The 18,427-nt window shown below is 39.4% G+C and overlaps 1 protein-coding gene and 1 long non-coding RNA gene across 3 annotated transcripts; both read left to right on the forward strand.

Moving 5' to 3' along the window:
• Window positions 1–1,561: 1,561 nt before the first annotated feature.
• LOC146731544 (uncharacterized) lies at window positions 1,562–15,679 on the forward strand. 2 transcript variants are annotated; one of them, XR_014927001.1, is made up of 3 exons: window positions 1,562–1,664; window positions 6,385–6,455; window positions 15,389–15,679. It is a non-coding gene; the product is annotated as an uncharacterized LOC146731544 (long non-coding RNA). The 2 variants fall into 2 exon arrangements; XR_014927000.1 differs by lacking the exon at window positions 15,389–15,679 and adding an exon at window positions 9,793–10,024.
• A 380-nt stretch (window positions 15,680–16,059) lies between these two features.
• On the forward strand, window positions 16,060–18,354 carry LOC144346510 (uncharacterized). The gene has a single exon (XM_085492916.1). It carries the CDS (start codon window positions 16,060–16,062, stop codon window positions 18,352–18,354), a length of 2,295 nt encoding a protein of 764 aa, XP_085349042.1.
• Window positions 18,355–18,427: the final 73 nt, after the last annotated feature.

Consider the following 18,427-nt stretch of genomic DNA (forward strand, 5'->3'; position numbering starts at 1 on the left):
TGATTATGGCCCTTGAACATGAATATTTATAAGAATAGTATGTAGTTGTACGCTGAATGCATACAAAAATTACATGCGCAACACAGTTCAAATTGAATACAAACTAATTTTTATTCCACATGAAAATGAAACATATCCACGTTGAATAGAGCAGCGTAAACACACAAATTAGCATAACAAAGAATGACCTTTCTGACCTTTTACTGACGCACAACGCGATTTGAAATACAGGGTCGTGTACAGTTTGGGTCATTTAAACAACGGATTTTCCACGTTTTCATTCCGGTTTTTGTACAATGTGGACTGTAATTTGCCCATTGAAAGTACAGTTGTGAAATAAACCGGTTTTGTGACTCAACATACTACTTGTAACTGTGGATATTTGACGTTCAGCGGTACTTGGTTCGACCGAAATTTGAGACGCGGCGGGACGCGGTGTATCATGTACGGCGACCGGCACAGCGACCTCAGTTCCAACATCTGACCTGGATACCTTTGGTATAGCCAAAGTTTTGTGACAGTATGACTGACAAGTTTTTTCGTTGTTCTGGGGTAAGTTTGATGGTGTAAGATCGGATTTTTGCATCGTTTTTGTGACACGTACATGATATGCCTTGTCTCAACTCCGGCCGAAAGACTTTGCACGCCGTCGCTCTAATACAGTGGTTGGTGAACACTCGTCACAAATCTGTAGCTTTCGAAATTACCTTCATCATCTCCTGTAACTTATTTACCCATAGTGGAGAATTACAATACCATATATCGTCGTCGAATCCTGCGTTGTCCCGTGTTTTTTGAAACAGATGGCAATTACCCGGGTGCACTGCAATTTTGTCAGCTGCCGCTACCGGACACCGGTTGTTATTGGTGGCATACATTTTTGCCTGTGACTCATAGTTTTTTGCATTTTTATGTCATTGAATCCCTCAATTATATCTTGTACTTAAAGATCATGTTTTCTTTGTTGGAAGTTCGCAATCCATCTCAAAGTAACAACATTGAGAACATAGCGTTCTGGCGTTCGTGTAGGCACCTCACGGTGTTGAGGGACGGTGGTTTAGGTTTGTGTGGCGAACGACAATCACCCAACGACGGACGCTCACAACTTGGATCCCACCATTAACAAAAATCAATATTATAGTTATATAACTTTTCAGATGTTTTTAATTCAGTATTTTTTTCAATATTCTTCCAAAATTCAACCACTATATTTCCCTAAAAATCAAATAATACCGGTTTTATGTATTTCCGTATTAAACCTGTAGTCAATTCATGTTCCAGGGCCACTTGGTTTAGCCGTGCATTATCAGCCAATATACCATGGATTGCATATGCAAATTTTGTGTTTGGGCCAATCAAATCAATGGATTAACACCATCAATATACTGGTATAATATAATTTCCATTATTTTGAGCAAGGGAAGGCCTTGTACTGGGACATTACTACTATGCAGAATCAACCTATGATGTAATAACCTGTGCCGGATACGAATACAGTTAACAAGAGCGCCATCTGGAGGCGATACCACTGTTAATAAAATGTTGTCATCACCATAGAGGGCATTAATTTGAGGTCAACGGGGTTACCGCCATTGTGCGATTGAGTGCATGAAACGATTTTACAGGACGAGCGTATGTCAGGATTGAGGAATATTCCGAGCGAAGTAAGTGATATATATCTACGATTAAAGTATACTCGTCAGACATTCATGTTTGTGGAGTTATAGAACTCGTGACATTTTAAATAATACCTGTGAACACTATGTATGAACAGATCGCGTTTGTTGCAAAAATGTATGTATGAACCACAGTCAGCTGGCATCGGTGTAGCCCTGAGTACAGTCCTGTAGGTTGGCCTCCTTCCGCTGATCATTCGGCCCCCACAGTCCTGAGAAGTCGCATAGAGCAGGGATTCGACACTATTGTGAAGGAATGTATTGGGCGATTTAAGAGGCATTCAGCTTTGCTGTTAAAAAATAAGCAGGTCGTCACGTCTAACTATTCTGAATGCCTTAACTGGAAGTGAAATTACATAAGATTTCCCACTCTAGTCGATCAAATCGACATTTTCCAACGTCAACCGAAAGTATACGCCGCCATCTTGTTCTTGACGTATTTATAAACAAAACGTTGTTTCGTTGCGTAAAACTAGTTTTTGCCAACGTTCCAGTGCTGTAGGTTCGTTTTTCGGCCACAAAAAGGGTATTTGTGATCGCTGGATTTGATCGATAGATGTTTTAGCTGGTTACAATCATGTAAACTGCAGAACGGTTCTCCGCCATAAATTTGTAGGCGGGTGTCGAATCCCCGGTCTATGCGACTTCTCAGGACTGTGGGGGCCGAATGATCAGCGGAAGGAGGCCAACCTACAGGACTGTACTCAGGGCTAGCATCGGTGTCGCTGGGTGTATATGATAGAGGGAAGTTGTGCAACCAAATTGGCCGAGTTCGCAGTTTTTCGCCGATAAAAAAATAACTAAGGCAAAAACTCACGGTTTTTCAACATTTTTGTAATAAAGACATTATTCTCTATCAATAATCCGCCCAAAACAGGAACATTTCTACTAATTCTTGTGTTTTTTCGACGTTTTTCGAAAAAACTGCGATTAGGCTGCGAAAGTAGAACATGCAATATCCGTTTACACCAGGTATGTACGACCTAGAAAAAGTGCCATATGCGAGTACCAAGTTGCGAGTCGCAAGTAGCAAAATATGCCATATGCTAGTGGTAAAAACGGCATACGCGAGTGGTAAAATGTATCATTTGCTAGTAGCAAAAAAGCCCTATGCGAGGGGTGATACAAAGGCCAGGAAAACTGGTGTATGCGTGGGGTGGAGTCATTTGCCAGTTTGCTCAACGGCTGGATTCGTTTGCTTATAATATAATAACGTAGGTTCAAATGTGTTTTATCACAGTAAAATCAAATATTTACCATGGTTATGAAATGATGTGTACATGGTTGGTTAAGATTGGCGTGATGCTGTTGAGGCTTTTACTTTAGAGGTGATTCATATATTACAATAATGGTAGCAAATAGGTGTCAACGCGATTTAGCCTAGGTGTCAACCGGCGCATGCCGCCCGGTACTCAACATTACAGTCGACCAGTGTGTGCGGATTACATTGCGAACGTCACAAATAACAGCATCTTTAACTACTATTTCCAGTGCTTTTTGTTTATTATTCATTTAAGTGCTTATATCAAAAAGTTCGTTCAGTCGTTTGCATAGAATCTATATGTTTGCTATTCACACACTCCACAGTAAACGTGACAGTACAATAATTTAATAAACTGCCATGACCAGCCAGCACACTCCACATAACATGTGAACATTGTTTTTTCTTTCGGTAAAATTAGTATGAACCCTTGGTCTGCGATTAAAGAATCATAGAATTATAATTGTAGTTAGTAAAAACGGGTGTTCACAGAAGGGTCACAGAATTCTTGTGTCAATGAATACAATGGCAGGTTTCAAAAGTAGTCACACCTCGGAGAGGTGTTAAATTTGCCACAACCCAAGTGTTAACTAGCACACAATTCCATAAAAATACATTGACACGAATTGATAGTATACGTAAAGAAATAAAGTGCATGTTGAGTGATAAGTCCGCATGTTTACGAGACGTCCCTCATTGTCGTGCTTCAGACAGTAATTCTTGTAAAATTTGTATGTTTTATATATGTGTTTTAGCAGTCGGTGTAACCATTTTAATTCCTTCTGAGAAGTTTAAGTGTTTCAATAAACCAAACCTCACACATGGAATGTATTTACACGCAACCCGGATCAAATTTGAATTGAAACAAATTGAAACAAAGAAGCTTCTGCCGTTGCTTGATCGGGATAGAGAGACAATTTTTACGGGTAAATGCTAGTAGAAGACTTAGCCTCAATGCCTTAAACACTTCGACCTAACCACTTTACTTGTACAAGTAGAAAAAGTTTTACGTTTCGTTAAAATAAGAATGGACATGTTAGCGTTGAAATAATCATAGAAGTACAGTTATCATCAGTACAAGTAGACTCGCTGAACAGGAACTCACACGCGAGCCAATGGAAACAATGGCTAGTTTCAAAGCAACGTCCCTCATTGTCGTGCTTTAGACAGTAATTCTTGTAAAATTTGTATGTTTTATATATGTGTTTTAGCAGTTGGTGTAACCATTTTAATTCTTTCTGAGAAGTTTAAGTGTTTCAATAAACCATACCTCACACATGGAATGTATTTACACGCAACCCGGATCAAATTTGAATTGAAACAAATTGAAACAAAGAAGCTTCTGCCGTTGCTTGATCGGGATAGAGAGACAATTTTTACGCACGTTATTATATTATAAGCAAACGAATCCAACCGTTGAGCAAACTGGCAAATGACTCCACCCCTCGCATACACCAGTTTTCCTGGCCTTTGTATTACCCCTCGCATAGGGCTTTTTTGCTACTAGCAAATGATACATTTTACCACTTGCATCTGCCGTTTTTACCACTAGCATATGGCATATTTTGCTACTTGCGACTCGCAACTTGGTACTCGCATATGGCACTTTTTCTTGGTCGTACATACCTCTTTTCACTGGCTAAAAAGTCCAGGCACAATTCGAGAATCCAAATCCACACCGTACGAATTGCTGATGTCACAAAAATGCTCTTCAATAGGGGTCGTTATATATGAATTGCTGTATACAAAAAAAAATATAGTGATAATATAATGATAATAACGGTAATAAATCCTAGCTTGTTAAGCAGAACGATCATACAGTCACTCGGGTCAAGCCAAAGGTCATGCAACCTGGCCGAGATTTTAAAACTAGGTCATGATAATTAAACTGACAGTTACCTGAAAGAAACAAGGTTAGTTTTGCTCGATATTAAATTAAAGTGTCACAATGGTATGCTAAAACAATTCAGGAAAGAGAGGAATATCCTCTGCGGTATATTGGTATTATACCCTATGTGGAATTCATTAAGGGTTTGAATTCAGGAGTTAACATTTTTTTTCAACATCAAATATCCAATCTAATGCAATTGCGGAAATTAATTGAACGAGTTATTTACACCATAATAAGTCTCAAATATTCGTTGATATTTTCTTCTCAATTTAACAACTTGCGTTCAAAAGTAGAAAGAAAATAAATATGACAACAAAATGGACTAAAACCGAGACTGCTTGAAAGGAAATGATAAAATTGAGAAGTAATTAACTATCAATTGATCTACCATCACTTTTGAATTAGCTTTGAAGTAAAGGTGTTACCCGAGAGTGCTGGGGAAATGATTTCATCTGTGGCCGACCTCCATCGTTGCCCATGGAAGACTAGACACAATAACGGATGTTTATCGGTAAACAGAAGCTTCTGTCACCAGAGACACATTTTAATATTCAGCCATATATTTGCTCACTGATTAGGTCAAGAGTACGGTTTAATTGTTTAGCAAGCACAATTAACCTTCAATTTGAGTAGGAAAATAATTAACAATCTCCGACTGAGATGGATACTTCCTAACCACGTTTTTCAGTAGATATGTGGTATGCAAATTACCACTACATGTTCAACGCTATTATAGGAGCAGTAAAACAAAGGCTTAGTGACAGAAGGGGTCAAATTTACATAATTCACACCCCAATTGTAATGATGATTTCAAAGTTGTGATTTTTTTTCAAAACTACTAATAAGAATCGTATACAATTGTAAGCAATTAACAATATAACTAATATATTTATGTATCATATTTTAATTAACTAATGTGTTTCACTGTAGAATGTTGGAGACTGGGTTATAACATTGACTTGTGTTCATCATTCAAATCTATGAACTCGTTGTAGTTTTGATGATTTTTTGCATTATTATTAATCATTTGTGTGTAATCAGTGTTTTCCCAAGGCTATAAACAGTGTGTGGCACTGTCATGATTGGTGGTCAATGCCACGCTCAAAACCATTTCTATTGTTAATAATTTCAATTGATTATTGTTCTATAAGTCAGAAAGCAGCTAAGTTCAATTAGTTCAACATGTATATGTATATTAGTCTGTTACGTAAATGGATGATCATTTCAATGTCAAAAACAACATATTTGAAGGAAATGTTGAAAATAAATTGTAAATGAAATATAGAAAATTTATGCCAAAATGTATAATATGCTTACGATACTTCAGAAATCTCGTAGTGACCAACATCTGATTTGAAAAATAAAATTCAAGTAATACTAATTCTGGTGTTGAATATAAAAGTGCTATTTGTACTTAAAAATAAATTAAGCAAATTGCTTGCTAAATATGAGGCGAATTATTCGCCACTCTTGGCACGCTAAACACTTGTTTTTATTACCATACATTTTTGAATTCCTTTCATAACAACATAATCTTTTATACTCTTTTAACATAGATATATATTTTGGTTAGAATCAGTTTGTATAGTGTACTGAGTAAAGGTTTCACATGCAGAATCCACTTCAGGTAAGTGTAGTTCATTTCGGTAATTTTAAATATGTATACATGTAGATGGTTATGTCTTATTCTACTTGCATACATTCCACCAATATTTTATCCACATGTAGCTATCATGCTAGGTTTGTGAATACATAGAAAACTAGCGTTCTATAGAAAGATATCACAACACTTTTACATCTGCATTGCATTGTATCTACATATTGGTTCTGCAGTGACACACATGAAATTAGTATTCTAACTAGATAGGCCGCTCTGATATCACACCATACTTTTACTTTGATATGTTGCATCTACATTGTATATTATCCATGGTTCTGTAAAGACACGGAGAAAACAAGCAAGCACTACGTTCAATTACCACCATAGACTCTGGTCAGTCAAAATGTAGGCATTAATCTGCCATTCAACCAAGGACGAAGACAAAAATCTATGTCAGGGAAAGCCCCATGACTTCATATATTTTTCTTCCACATCACGAACCACATGACCGAGGCAAAGCAGACGACACTATTTTGCCTTATGATCACTTCTGTTTTTCTCCACATCAAGTGAGCATCGTAGCAAAAAACAGTGTGATTCAGTCTCCAGTTTTTCGACTGAGATTTCTGAAGAAGCTGTGAACCGTTGGTAACAGTAGACGTAGTTTTTATCATATGTTGGGGCCCGTGAATTATTTTGTGTGTGTGCAAAAGAACTCTGATGATGCATTCGACCATGTTGTCGGGTTATTTTGTGTCTGCTTTTAACTGTAAATTTGTTTCACTCATGCATGCCTTGTTCATTTTACTAGTGTGGTTTTCAAAATGGACAGGAAGAGGGAGCAGTCCATTGATCTCCTCGTTTGTTCCCCAGAACTGATTAGGTCATGCAGCAATTGCCTTTGAGTATCCGAATTAGTAATCTCAATAGCGAACATCATCTGTGCTTGAAATACATTTGGAGTTAGGGGTTTTGTCACAAAATTGTGTAAACCAACTGAGGTTGACACCAACTGATTTTGAGGTCTGGAATGTTTTTTAAGGATCGTGTGCGTGTTGCCGAGACTGAACGCATTGATCGTTCAGTTCGGGGCCGTGTAAGAGTGAGTGAGTGGAATGCTAGCATGAACGAAAGTCCTTCTATCTGTTTATCGGTACCAACAGTGGATCCACGGTTTCTCATCCCCCACCCTCCTAATCGGAGGACATCATTGCAGTCTGCTAATGCAGGCCGAGCTTTGTCCGATCATACAATGGTGAGGCTGTGCCCTGCAGCTTGTTGCTCCTGTGGGTCCTGTAACGGGTTCCTTTGTGGACTCCTCACAGCATGCTGGAGTTTGCCTATGAGATTCAGGCTTTGGTTGAGGACCTGCCGGGAATTGCTTCGCTTGCAGGTCAGGTAGACCAAATGCAGGTGGAGCAGGTTGCAGTTGCTCCTTGTTCAGCAAATCGAAGAAGCACACCAGCAAGCGATATTCGTGTGCTAGGGATGCTCCTCCTGGGATCCACCTGTTCCCAGTGCGACCTTCCCATAATTTTTAGCCTTCGCAGACGAAGTCTGCCGAAGGCTTATAGATTGGGTTCTGTCCGTCCGTCCGTTCGTCTGTCTTTTACCTCTTATAACTTTGATATGCTCTGTCCAATTTTTTTCCAAGTTGGTGCAAATGTAATTCTCAAATCCTCAATGCCATACATATACACGCCCAAGTATTTCTTTGATTCGCCAAAGTTTCATTGTGTTTTTCTGTGATTTTCAACATTTTACTAGTACAAATGCCGAAATTTGCCGGAAAAATCCGAGTTTTAACGACATCTCGCAAGAGAACTGACATACCGTATTGCGCATGCGCCAGTCTAACCGCTGAGGAAATCGGCGTCAATTTCGTCTGAGGATATTGTATTCCGGGACTGTATCTTACTTTGCACAAGGCTTATATAGATTAAATTCTATCTCAAAGTTAAGAAACTGTGCTTATGGTATTTATTATGAACTTTGATTTATCCTTTTGTGTCCTGACTTTAGTGAGAAACTAGCGATCGCACAGTGTCACACTTTGCCAGAAAAACAGTCCTGCTATTAGTTCAAGAACTGGTTATGAAACGTGTAAATCGAAAGTTTATCTCGTCATTTAGGAGGCTTGGGAATAACGTTTGACATATAAAATACTGGAATAATAAAAACATAAAGGTTTAGAACACGCTGATCGTGATTCTGTTATGTACGATTGCTATTTCCGGTGTTCATTGGTTTCGTGACGACATATTAGACTAGAATCATCGAGAAAAAACACAAGTCAAGATCGGCCAACCGTGACTGCTTGAAAACAATGATGAAATTGAAAAGTACTGTAATTCAATATCAATGAATCTATCATCACTTTTAAATTACCTTTGAAGTAAATATGATACCCGAGTGCGTTACTACACTCGTGACCGGGACCTCCATGCTCCATGCGGTGTTGAAGTTTATTGGTAAATTGAACCTCTGTCAACAGAGACATATTTTCCCAATCAGCTATTTATTTCGGTACTGAAGTCAGGGTGGCAATTTCAATGTTTAGCTTCCATAATTTATCTCCATTATGAGCAGGAAAGTAAATTACGGACCTCGATTGAGATGGATTTAACGGCGGCCATGTTTTTAAGGGATATGTGAAACAATATTATGGGAGGGGGTCAAATTCACGTAATCCTCAATTTTAATGATGTTGACTTAATAGTCATATTTTTTTTTTTAAACTCCGGATATTATTTTATATATTATTTTAATACAACTACAATATGGTAATTAGTATGCAAATTAATATGCAAATTAGCAGCCAATCTGAGACAATGCAATCCAGTTCAACAAAAATTTGACATACACTTAGGTTACATGATCACTACCTCTGCTGATTAGTTTTTTATGCACTTCTATCTGCTTTTATATTAAATGTATTTTTTTGTGTTTTTCTCAATAGTTTTTTTTTATTTCTTTTGATAGCTTGGCATCCATTTGGTTCAGCTCAAGTGAAATGTTCTGCATATCCCTGGTCAGATTTTAATGAAATTGAAAACACAAGTACTCTGGCTTTTTGCACATTCTTAATATTTTATTTTTGCAGAATCCCGTGAATATTAATTTGACAACTTTGTAGAGTGGAAACAAACTGGTGAATTAGTTCATCCTAGATTTTGGTAGAACATGTTTAAAATAGTACAGTGTGAACTGCAATTTCTTTCTGGCTGGTATAAATTTATTAAGTAATATTTTTTCGTACTAAAAAACTCAAATATCATTTTTTAATTAAATCTAACAGCCAATGGGAGCACATATGCTACAACCTCTGCTTACTTTTGACTAAATGTTCTTCTTCTTTTTTCAGGTGCAGAGCCAGATTTGTTTCTCAGAAAGCAAAGCCACTGGAACTGCATGTATTACAAAAACATACCGGTACTATTCACTGTGTGTCTTACAATTGTATAAAGTTTCGCAGGTCCTCTTTTTTTTACTTTGAGAAGTTCTGTCAATCAAAGCATAAATATGTGTTTCTCTGTACATAAAATTTCACACGATTTGTTAATATTAATGTATGATAATAAAAACTTGATAATATTTTTCTTGATTTTTGCACTTTATTTGTATCATTGTCGTATGAGAAGTAATCTTGTCCTTATTAGAGATATTGAAACTAATCCAGGGCCACAAACTAGTTTATCCAAACAGACACAACACTGACTCTACATATTTGCAGATCTGATTTGTATACTTCATTTTACATGTTGTACTGGTTTGGTGCTATCTGGTTTCCTTGCTGAGAATAATGCTGACCTGGATGGAGAGTGCTATAAACTTGAAAATGCCATAGAAATCACGTTTGCCAATTTATGTCCATGCAACTTTAGAATGACAACTAGCGAAGGCAGTGTCATTCATGACTTGTTTAATGTGGGACACAAGCTGGTGGTACCGGGTCTCAGCTGAGACCTTGTCAACCAGTGGCGGGGGAGGGTTTGGCTGTCAGGCCTCCGATTTCGAAGGGGACCAAGCAGGGCATGATATTGGTTTAGTACCCCCCTGCACTCTGCCAGCCAGGGATCATCGGTTGGATCCAGTGACAAGGGATTATTTTATTCCTGTGTCCTGCCTCCATTACGAGACACTCCTCGAGCGAGATCCTGAAGACACTCCCTGAGGGGACCGACCCTGCCATCAGAGGTGTCTCGGACACAACTTTGCTCACTTTTTTTTTGAAAAATGAGGGGGGTTAGGCGATATCTGAATCGGTTGGTGCAACCTTGGGCGGTCCTTTGGAGTTTGTTCTTTTCAACGACTCCGTGAATCATGCCAGGGAGTGATGTGGGAAACATTGATCCAAGTGATCTGATGCTTGACCCTCATCCTCAATCCTGAAGCTGTCACTCTTGGTAGTGCTGTCGCTTCTGGGATTCAGACAGTGGGATCCAAGCAACACCAACTCCTAACTCTCCTGGTCCGGCTGGGTGCTGGATGCAGTGGGAATGCACAGACGGTGTTGATGGGCAGACCTTGGTCTCTTGCGGAATAGAGGCCTAAGTCCCTAGGGTGGGGTAATATCATTCTTAACCCTTTCCACTGGACCAAGCTCTACCCAGCCGATGCAGTGTTTGGGACCGGAGCCATCAGATTCTGGAGCCAAATCTCACGCCAGACCAGATCTCTTAGTTACTCCCTCGTCCCCGGTACCACAAATTGTTGGTTTGGTGGGACGGTCAAAATGGCCTCATTAATAGAATATTTCAGCAGTTCAGTCGGAAACAATCCATGCCCTGAGAGCAGAGTGGTACCGCTCACATTTCGAGTTTGTGGCGGTTTCACTGGAACGCATTGTTGATCACCTCAGTTCACTGGGTAGTTGCCCAAGCTGTGTTATGCAGCCGCCCGGTACAGCATACTTGGTTGCAGCACTGGGTTCACCTATGGGAACAGACCTACTCGCCATGGCTATGACTTTGATAACAGATGCCTCCCTCACAGGTTGGAGAGCACACCTATTGGACGAACAAGCCCTGCATTGGGTTCAGGGCAGCCATATCAATTGGCTCGAACTGAAAGCAGTGCACTTAGCACTGATACACTTTATAACCATACTTTTAGGCCACAGAGTCGTGCTTCACACGGACAACACAGTTCTGGTGGAGCACATTCTCATTTGGTACCTGGAATACATTGTGGAGCCAGCTGCACACCATCTTCCAGGCGTGTGGAACAGTCAAGCGGACGCCCTATCACGGCAGCTCCGTCTCCAGAATACAGAGTGGCAGATACCCCATGGGGTAGCCTCAAGAATTTTTCGGTGATGGGACGATCCAAAGTTAGACCCATTCACCACACCCTGGAATGCCAGGCTCCCGACGTATGTGACACTCTTGTCAAGCCTGGGCCATGGACGCAATGTTGATCCCATAGGCCAACATTGTTGTGTGCGACTTTCCTCCATTCCCGTTATTCACCAGGTACTGGAGAAACCTCGACAAGAGCGCACCTGTATTTTGACACAGGGGCGCCCAGCGTACCAAGCAAGGCCTGATTTCCACTACTGTTGGAAATGTTAGTCGAAACACCAGTAGTGCTTCCGGACTTACCAGATCTGCTGTCCCGACCAGGTGGCGCACTGCAAATGCGCCCAGCGGTGTACCACTCACACCATCAAGGCTCTCAGTTGACTTGCTCAGGTTTATCTGAGCGAGCTGCCAACGTTCTGGCCAGGGCAAATAGGGATTCCACCAATGCAGCCTACGTCCTAAAATGGCAGGCGTACGTTGGTGTAGTGGAAGGGAGATTGATCCATGCCATCTCTCTGTTGGCCATGTAGCTGACATTTTCATCCATTTGTTTGACGAGTTGGGCTTGTCATATGCAGCGACCATTGACCTTGTCACCCACCATCGAGAATTGCCTCTATGCCCAGTTCGAGTGTTGAGTTACTACGAGAATCATACTAAGGAATCAAGGCATGGCAGCAAGCACATGTTTATATGTTATGACCAGGGTAAGCAGGACAGAACTGTCTCCCGACTTCCATTTCCAGGTGGATCACTGCGACAGTGTGCAAGGTGACCATCTGGCATCCAGACACAGGGTCTAGAGAGACACAGAGTACGAGCACATGGGCTTTGTGCGATCGCTGAATCATTGGCTCTTACATCAGGTGCCCCCCTCTAGCATATACTGAGGGCGGGCTTCTGGAGAACGTAAACGGGTTTACCAGTTATTACCAAAGAGACTCCCAAACCATTGAGGAAGTTCCTTTTAAGGTGGGTCCCAATCTAGTGGGTAAGACTTTGGGTACTGACCAAGCCCAGATGAACATATGGATCACTGCGCATAGGGGAAAGAGTAGTCTCTGCTACAGATTTGTGCAGAGAAGTTTCTCCTGTCAGCACTTCTTGGACATGTCCAGGTCTCGTTTTCGGCCTATGCCCTCATGCAGAACTGTTTCAGCCTCTTTTTCTTTGGAATGCTAGTCACCCAAACATCTGGGTTTGGGTCTAGCATCCTTGGGCAACCCCGTCACCCTTTCTGCAGTTGCTGTGTTATGGGCACGACACTGTCAAGTTAAGACACCGTCACTGGTCTTATCTAGGTGGTAGTCGTAAGTAGGGAATATTGTGCCGGGCTGGGGCACTCTTTTTTGCATGGGAACCCACCAACTTTCGGCATCTGACTCTACCTACAGTTCAAAATGGTCATTCTGACTGGAGTCTATGGTGGGTAATTGAACGTAGTGAATTTAGGCAGAGGGTTTTCAACCCGCCTATTCACACAGTTCTTACCCAACATAGACACAAGGTCCCTACTGTGGAAGAAAATCTATGAGGTCATGGGGCTTCCCCTGACCTAGATTTCTTTCTCTGTCGTTGGCTGAATCGCAGATAATTTTGACTGACATGAGTCTATGGTGGGTATGAACTATGTGAATAGATGGGTTGAAAACACTCTGCCTAATTCTAGCTATATAGTCTGCTATTGTATCACACCATACTATTACTGTAATACATTGTATCTACATATATGTAACATTACAGGCTCTAAAAAGACATATATAATGAACATTCTAGCTAGATAGCCTATTACATCACACCATACTTTTACTTTAATGCAATGCATCTACATGTAGGTAGTATTCCAGGCTTTAAAAAGACACATAGATAACTAGCATTTTGGCTAGTTAAGCTGCTCTGATATCACACCATACTTTAACTTTAATACATTGCGTCTACATGTAGGTAATAAACCAGGCTCTAGAAAGTCAAATATATAACGAGCATTCTAGTAAGCTAAGCCGATCACATTATACAATACTTTTACTTTAGTGCATTGTATTTACATGTATGTAATATTCTAGGTTTAACAAAGACACATAGAAAACTAACATTCTAGCTAGATAGGCTGCTCTGATATCACATCATACTTTTACTTTAATACATTACATCTAAGTGTAGGTAATATTGTAGGCACTGAAAAACACATAGAAAACTAGCATTCTAGCTAGATAGGCTGCTCTGATATCACACCATACTTTTACTTTAATACATTGCGTTTACATGTAGGTAATATTCCAGGCTCTAAACAGAAACGTTGATAACTAGCATTCTAACTATGGAGGCTGATCTGATATCACATCATGTCATACTTTTACTGTAATAGTCATGTGGAAAGCATCAACAAATTGTTGATTGTTTTTCATGACATGCGCATAGCATTTCATTCCAAGCGATTCTACATTGAACACGATTACTAATAACCGTGAATGGAATGAGATTGTCGATCGACCACACACAATCGTGTGGACTTTTCCTGATGAGCGCAGTGAGCGAAGATTGTTGAATAAATAAAAATGTACCTCGAGTGCATATACTAGTATATCATAACTACAGGCAAAATTGTTAGGAACGGCTTATGAATGCCGTTTATCGTGGACAAGTTGACTTCAACCATCGTCTGTGTTTTCAGACATACACTTTATATTCTGTCTGGTTTTGACAACCTCTGTTTTCTTTCTTGTAATTCATTCCATTGTATGTATCAGCAACGCACTAGTGGCGTTTATTTCACCTCATATTCAAAGTAGGCATTTTGAAAACGATGTGGGTGGGGCTTACAGTGCCGGCAAATTCGAAACTCGACGCTTTTGAAACCCATTTTTCCGGCAAAAGTAAATGGTCTACCTGCCAAATTCAATCCTTTTTATTTTATTTATAACTACCATCATGGCGCCACTTACGTTTAAAAAATAGAAAATATAATGCTCGTATTTTTTGTGGAGCTTTTAGACACCATTGTTGATGTTGGCGAGGGCAACTTTATTTGAATAATAAACTCCGCCCGCGCCTGTTTATATACCATGTCGATCTTTAATACATTGTATCTACATGTAGGTAATATTCCAGGCTCTAAACAGAAACGTATATAACTAGCATTCTAGCTATGTAGGCTGCTCTGATATCACACCTTCCTTTTATTTTTATTTTTTATTGTATCACATGTAGCTATTTTCGTGGACTCTGAGACACACAGAAAATTAGCTAGATATGCTGCTTTGTGATCACATAATACTTATACATTGATACGTTATCTCTAAATAGTATTTACATGTAGCTATGTTGATAAACTCTGTAGAGACACATAGAAATGTTGTATTATAGATAGATAGGCTGCATTGTTATCACACCGTATTTTTATTTAGATACATTCCACTTTATCCTAGGTTCTGTAGAGACACATAGAAAACTAGCATTCGAGCTAGACCCGCTTATTATGCTGGAATCATTCTTGTCAGCTAATATTCTACAATGCCAGTTAATAATATTTTGATAGGTTAAGGCTAGGCTATGTAGAAGCACATACAGACATGGTAAACTGCAGTTAGATATCCATCATTTCATGATGTTGCACTCCAAATATATTTTGTTATATTGTTTCATTCTGTTATTTTGTAGATGAAAACTGAACTTGCTGCCAATTTATAGATGAAGAACACTTCACACAATGAAGCCCTGGATTACAATGTAGTACATTTCATTTCCCAAGATTTTCAAGATTTCCAGAGAAGTGATACAAATTCCTAAACACTTATATACTCACTGAAAATTTATATGAAAGTTACCAACATATATGCATGGAGAATTATGCTTTCAATGTCACATGGTATGCTTTGAATTATTAATGAAAACAACAACACAATTTAAATGTGCGATATTAGAATTACATATTAGTTCATTGGCGTAAAATGTGTAATGTGATTGCTTGCTGAGTTTTGTTGTTTTATTACAATCTAGTATATTTCAAACTGACCACATCGAATAAGATTACCTTCATACTGCATTCTAACCCGTTCACTCAGCTATACTTATATAACCTCATAATGGAAGTAAATACTGATTGCAAAATGCCATCACAGCCAGATACCAGTAGAGGTGTTGACAAAACTAACAGAGAACCTAAATGTGTGCAGTCCATGGAAAAGGGGTTTCAGTGCACGCAATGTAAGAAGTATTTTACTCAGTCGTGCCATCTAAAACAGCACATACTTACACATACAGGGCTGAAGCCATTTCAGTGCAAACAATGTCAGAAAAGCTTTACACAGTCTGGTGGTCTAAAAAATCACATGCGTACACATACAGGATTGAAGCCATTTAAGTGTAAACAATGCGAGAAGTGTTATACTCAGTCTGGTAGTCTAAAATATCACATGCGTACACATACAGGATTGAAGCCATTTAAGTGTAAACAATGCGAGAAGTGTTATACTCAGTCTGGTAGTCTAAAATATCACATGCTTACACATACAGGATTGAAGCCATTTAAGTGTAAACAATGCGAGAAGTGTTATACTCAGTCTGGTAGTCTAAAATATCACATGCTTACACATACTGGATTGAAGCCATTTAAGTGTAAACAATGCGAGAAGTGTTATACTCAGTCTGGTGGTCTAAAAAATCACATGATTACACATACTGGATTGAAGCCATTTAAGTGTAAACAATGTGAGAAGTGTTATACTCAGTCTGGTGGTCTAAAAAATCACATGCTTACACATACAGGATTGAAGCCATTTAAGAGCAAACAATGCAAGAAATGCTTCACTCAGTCTGGTAGTCTAAAATATCACATGCATACACATACAGGATTGAAGCCATTTCAGTGCAAACAATGCGAGAAGTGTTTTACTCAGCCGGGGAATCTGAAGGAGCACATGCGTACACATACAGGATTGAAGCCATTTCAGTGCAAACAATGTGACAAATGCTTCACTCAGTCTGGTGGTCTAAAATATCACATGCTTACACATACAGGATTGAAGCCATTTCAGTGCAAACAATGTGAGAAGCGTTATACTAGTTTAAGGTATCTAAAAGAGCACATGCTTGTACATACAGGGGTGAAGCAATTTCAGTGCAAACAATGTGACAAATGCTTCACTCAGTCTGGTGGTCTAAAATATCACATGCTTACACATACAGGATTGAAGCCATTTCAGTGCAAACAATGCGAGAAGTGTTTTACTCGTTCGGGGAATCTGAAGGAGCACATGCGTACACATACAGGATTGAAGCCATTTAAGTGTAAACAATGCGAGAAATGCTTCACTCAGTCTGTTGGTCTAAAAACTCACATGCTTACACATACAGGATTGAAGCCATTTCAGTGTAAACAATGCAAGAAATGCTTCACTCAGTCTGTTGGTCTAAAAACTCACATGCTTACACATACAGGATTGAAGCCATTTCAGTGCAAACAATGCAAGAAATGCTTCACTCAGTCTGGTAGTCTAAAATATCACATGCTTACACATACGGGATTGAAGCCATTTCGGTGCAAACAATGCAAGAAATCCTTCACCCAGTCTGGTAGTCTAAAATATCACATGCATACACATACAGGATTGAAGCCATTTCAGTGCAAACAATGCGAGAAGTGTTTTACTCAGTCGGGGAATCTGAAGGAGCACATGCGTACACATACAGGATTGAAGCCATTTCAGTGCAAACAATGTGACAAATGCTTCACTCAGTCTGGTGGTCTAAAATATCACATGCTTACACATACAGGATTGAAGCCATTTCAGTGCAAACAATGCGAGAAGTGCTTTACTCATTCGGGGAATCTGAAAGAGCACATGCGTACACATACAGGATTGAAGCCATTTCAGTGCAAACAATGCAAGAAATGCTTCACTCAGTCTGGTGGTCTAAAAAATCACATGCGTACACATACAGGATTGAAGCCATTTCAGTGCAAACAATGCAAGAAATGCTTCAATCAGTCTGGTAATCTAAAAACTCACATGCTTACACATACAGGATTGAAGCCATTTCAGTGCAAACAATGCAAGAAATGCTTCAATCAGTCTGGTGGTCTAAAAACTCACATGCTTACACATACAGGATTGAAGCCATTTCAGTGTAAACAATGCAAGAAATGCTTCACTCTGTCTCTGAGTCTAAAAGAGCACATGCGTACACATACAGTATTGAAGCTATTTCAGTGCAAACAATGCGAGAAATGCTTCAATCAGTCTGGTGGTCTAAAAAATCACATGCATACTACACACACAGGGCTGAAGTTATTCCAGTGCAAAGAATGTGAAAAGAGTTTTGTATATTCAAGCGATCTAGGAGAACAAATGCACACTCGAAATATCCAGTCCATAAAGAACGCTAATCAGGTGGAGAAGGGATCATTGTTCGTGTTAGATTTTTTGAAAAGTACTCAAGAGGATAACAGGAGTGGCATTGAACAAGTGAGTCAGGGAACAGAGACATTCAGAATGTGCTTTCTTTCTAGAAATAAGAAGGCATTAAATGGGAATGAGAAGTTGAGCTATAAAATTGATAAACTGGACCAAAATTTTGTAAAAAGTAAAGACACAGAAACCTTCAGACATGTGGTATTTTTCTAATTCGTCATGTATCAAAACGTGTGATGACATTTAGATCATGATATTTTGATATGAAATAGAACAGACAATGTTT

This window comes from Saccoglossus kowalevskii, chromosome 18 (genome assembly GCF_978046115.1).
Source record: "Saccoglossus kowalevskii chromosome 18, keSacKowa6.1, whole genome shotgun sequence".
Lineage (NCBI taxonomy): Eukaryota > Metazoa > Hemichordata > Enteropneusta > Harrimaniidae > Saccoglossus > Saccoglossus kowalevskii.

Excerpts from the sequence above, each read along its gene's own strand:
- LOC144346510 (XM_085492916.1), top strand. The coding sequence starts at position 16,060 with ATGCGTACACATACAGGATTGAAGCCATTTAAGTGTAAACAATGCGAG.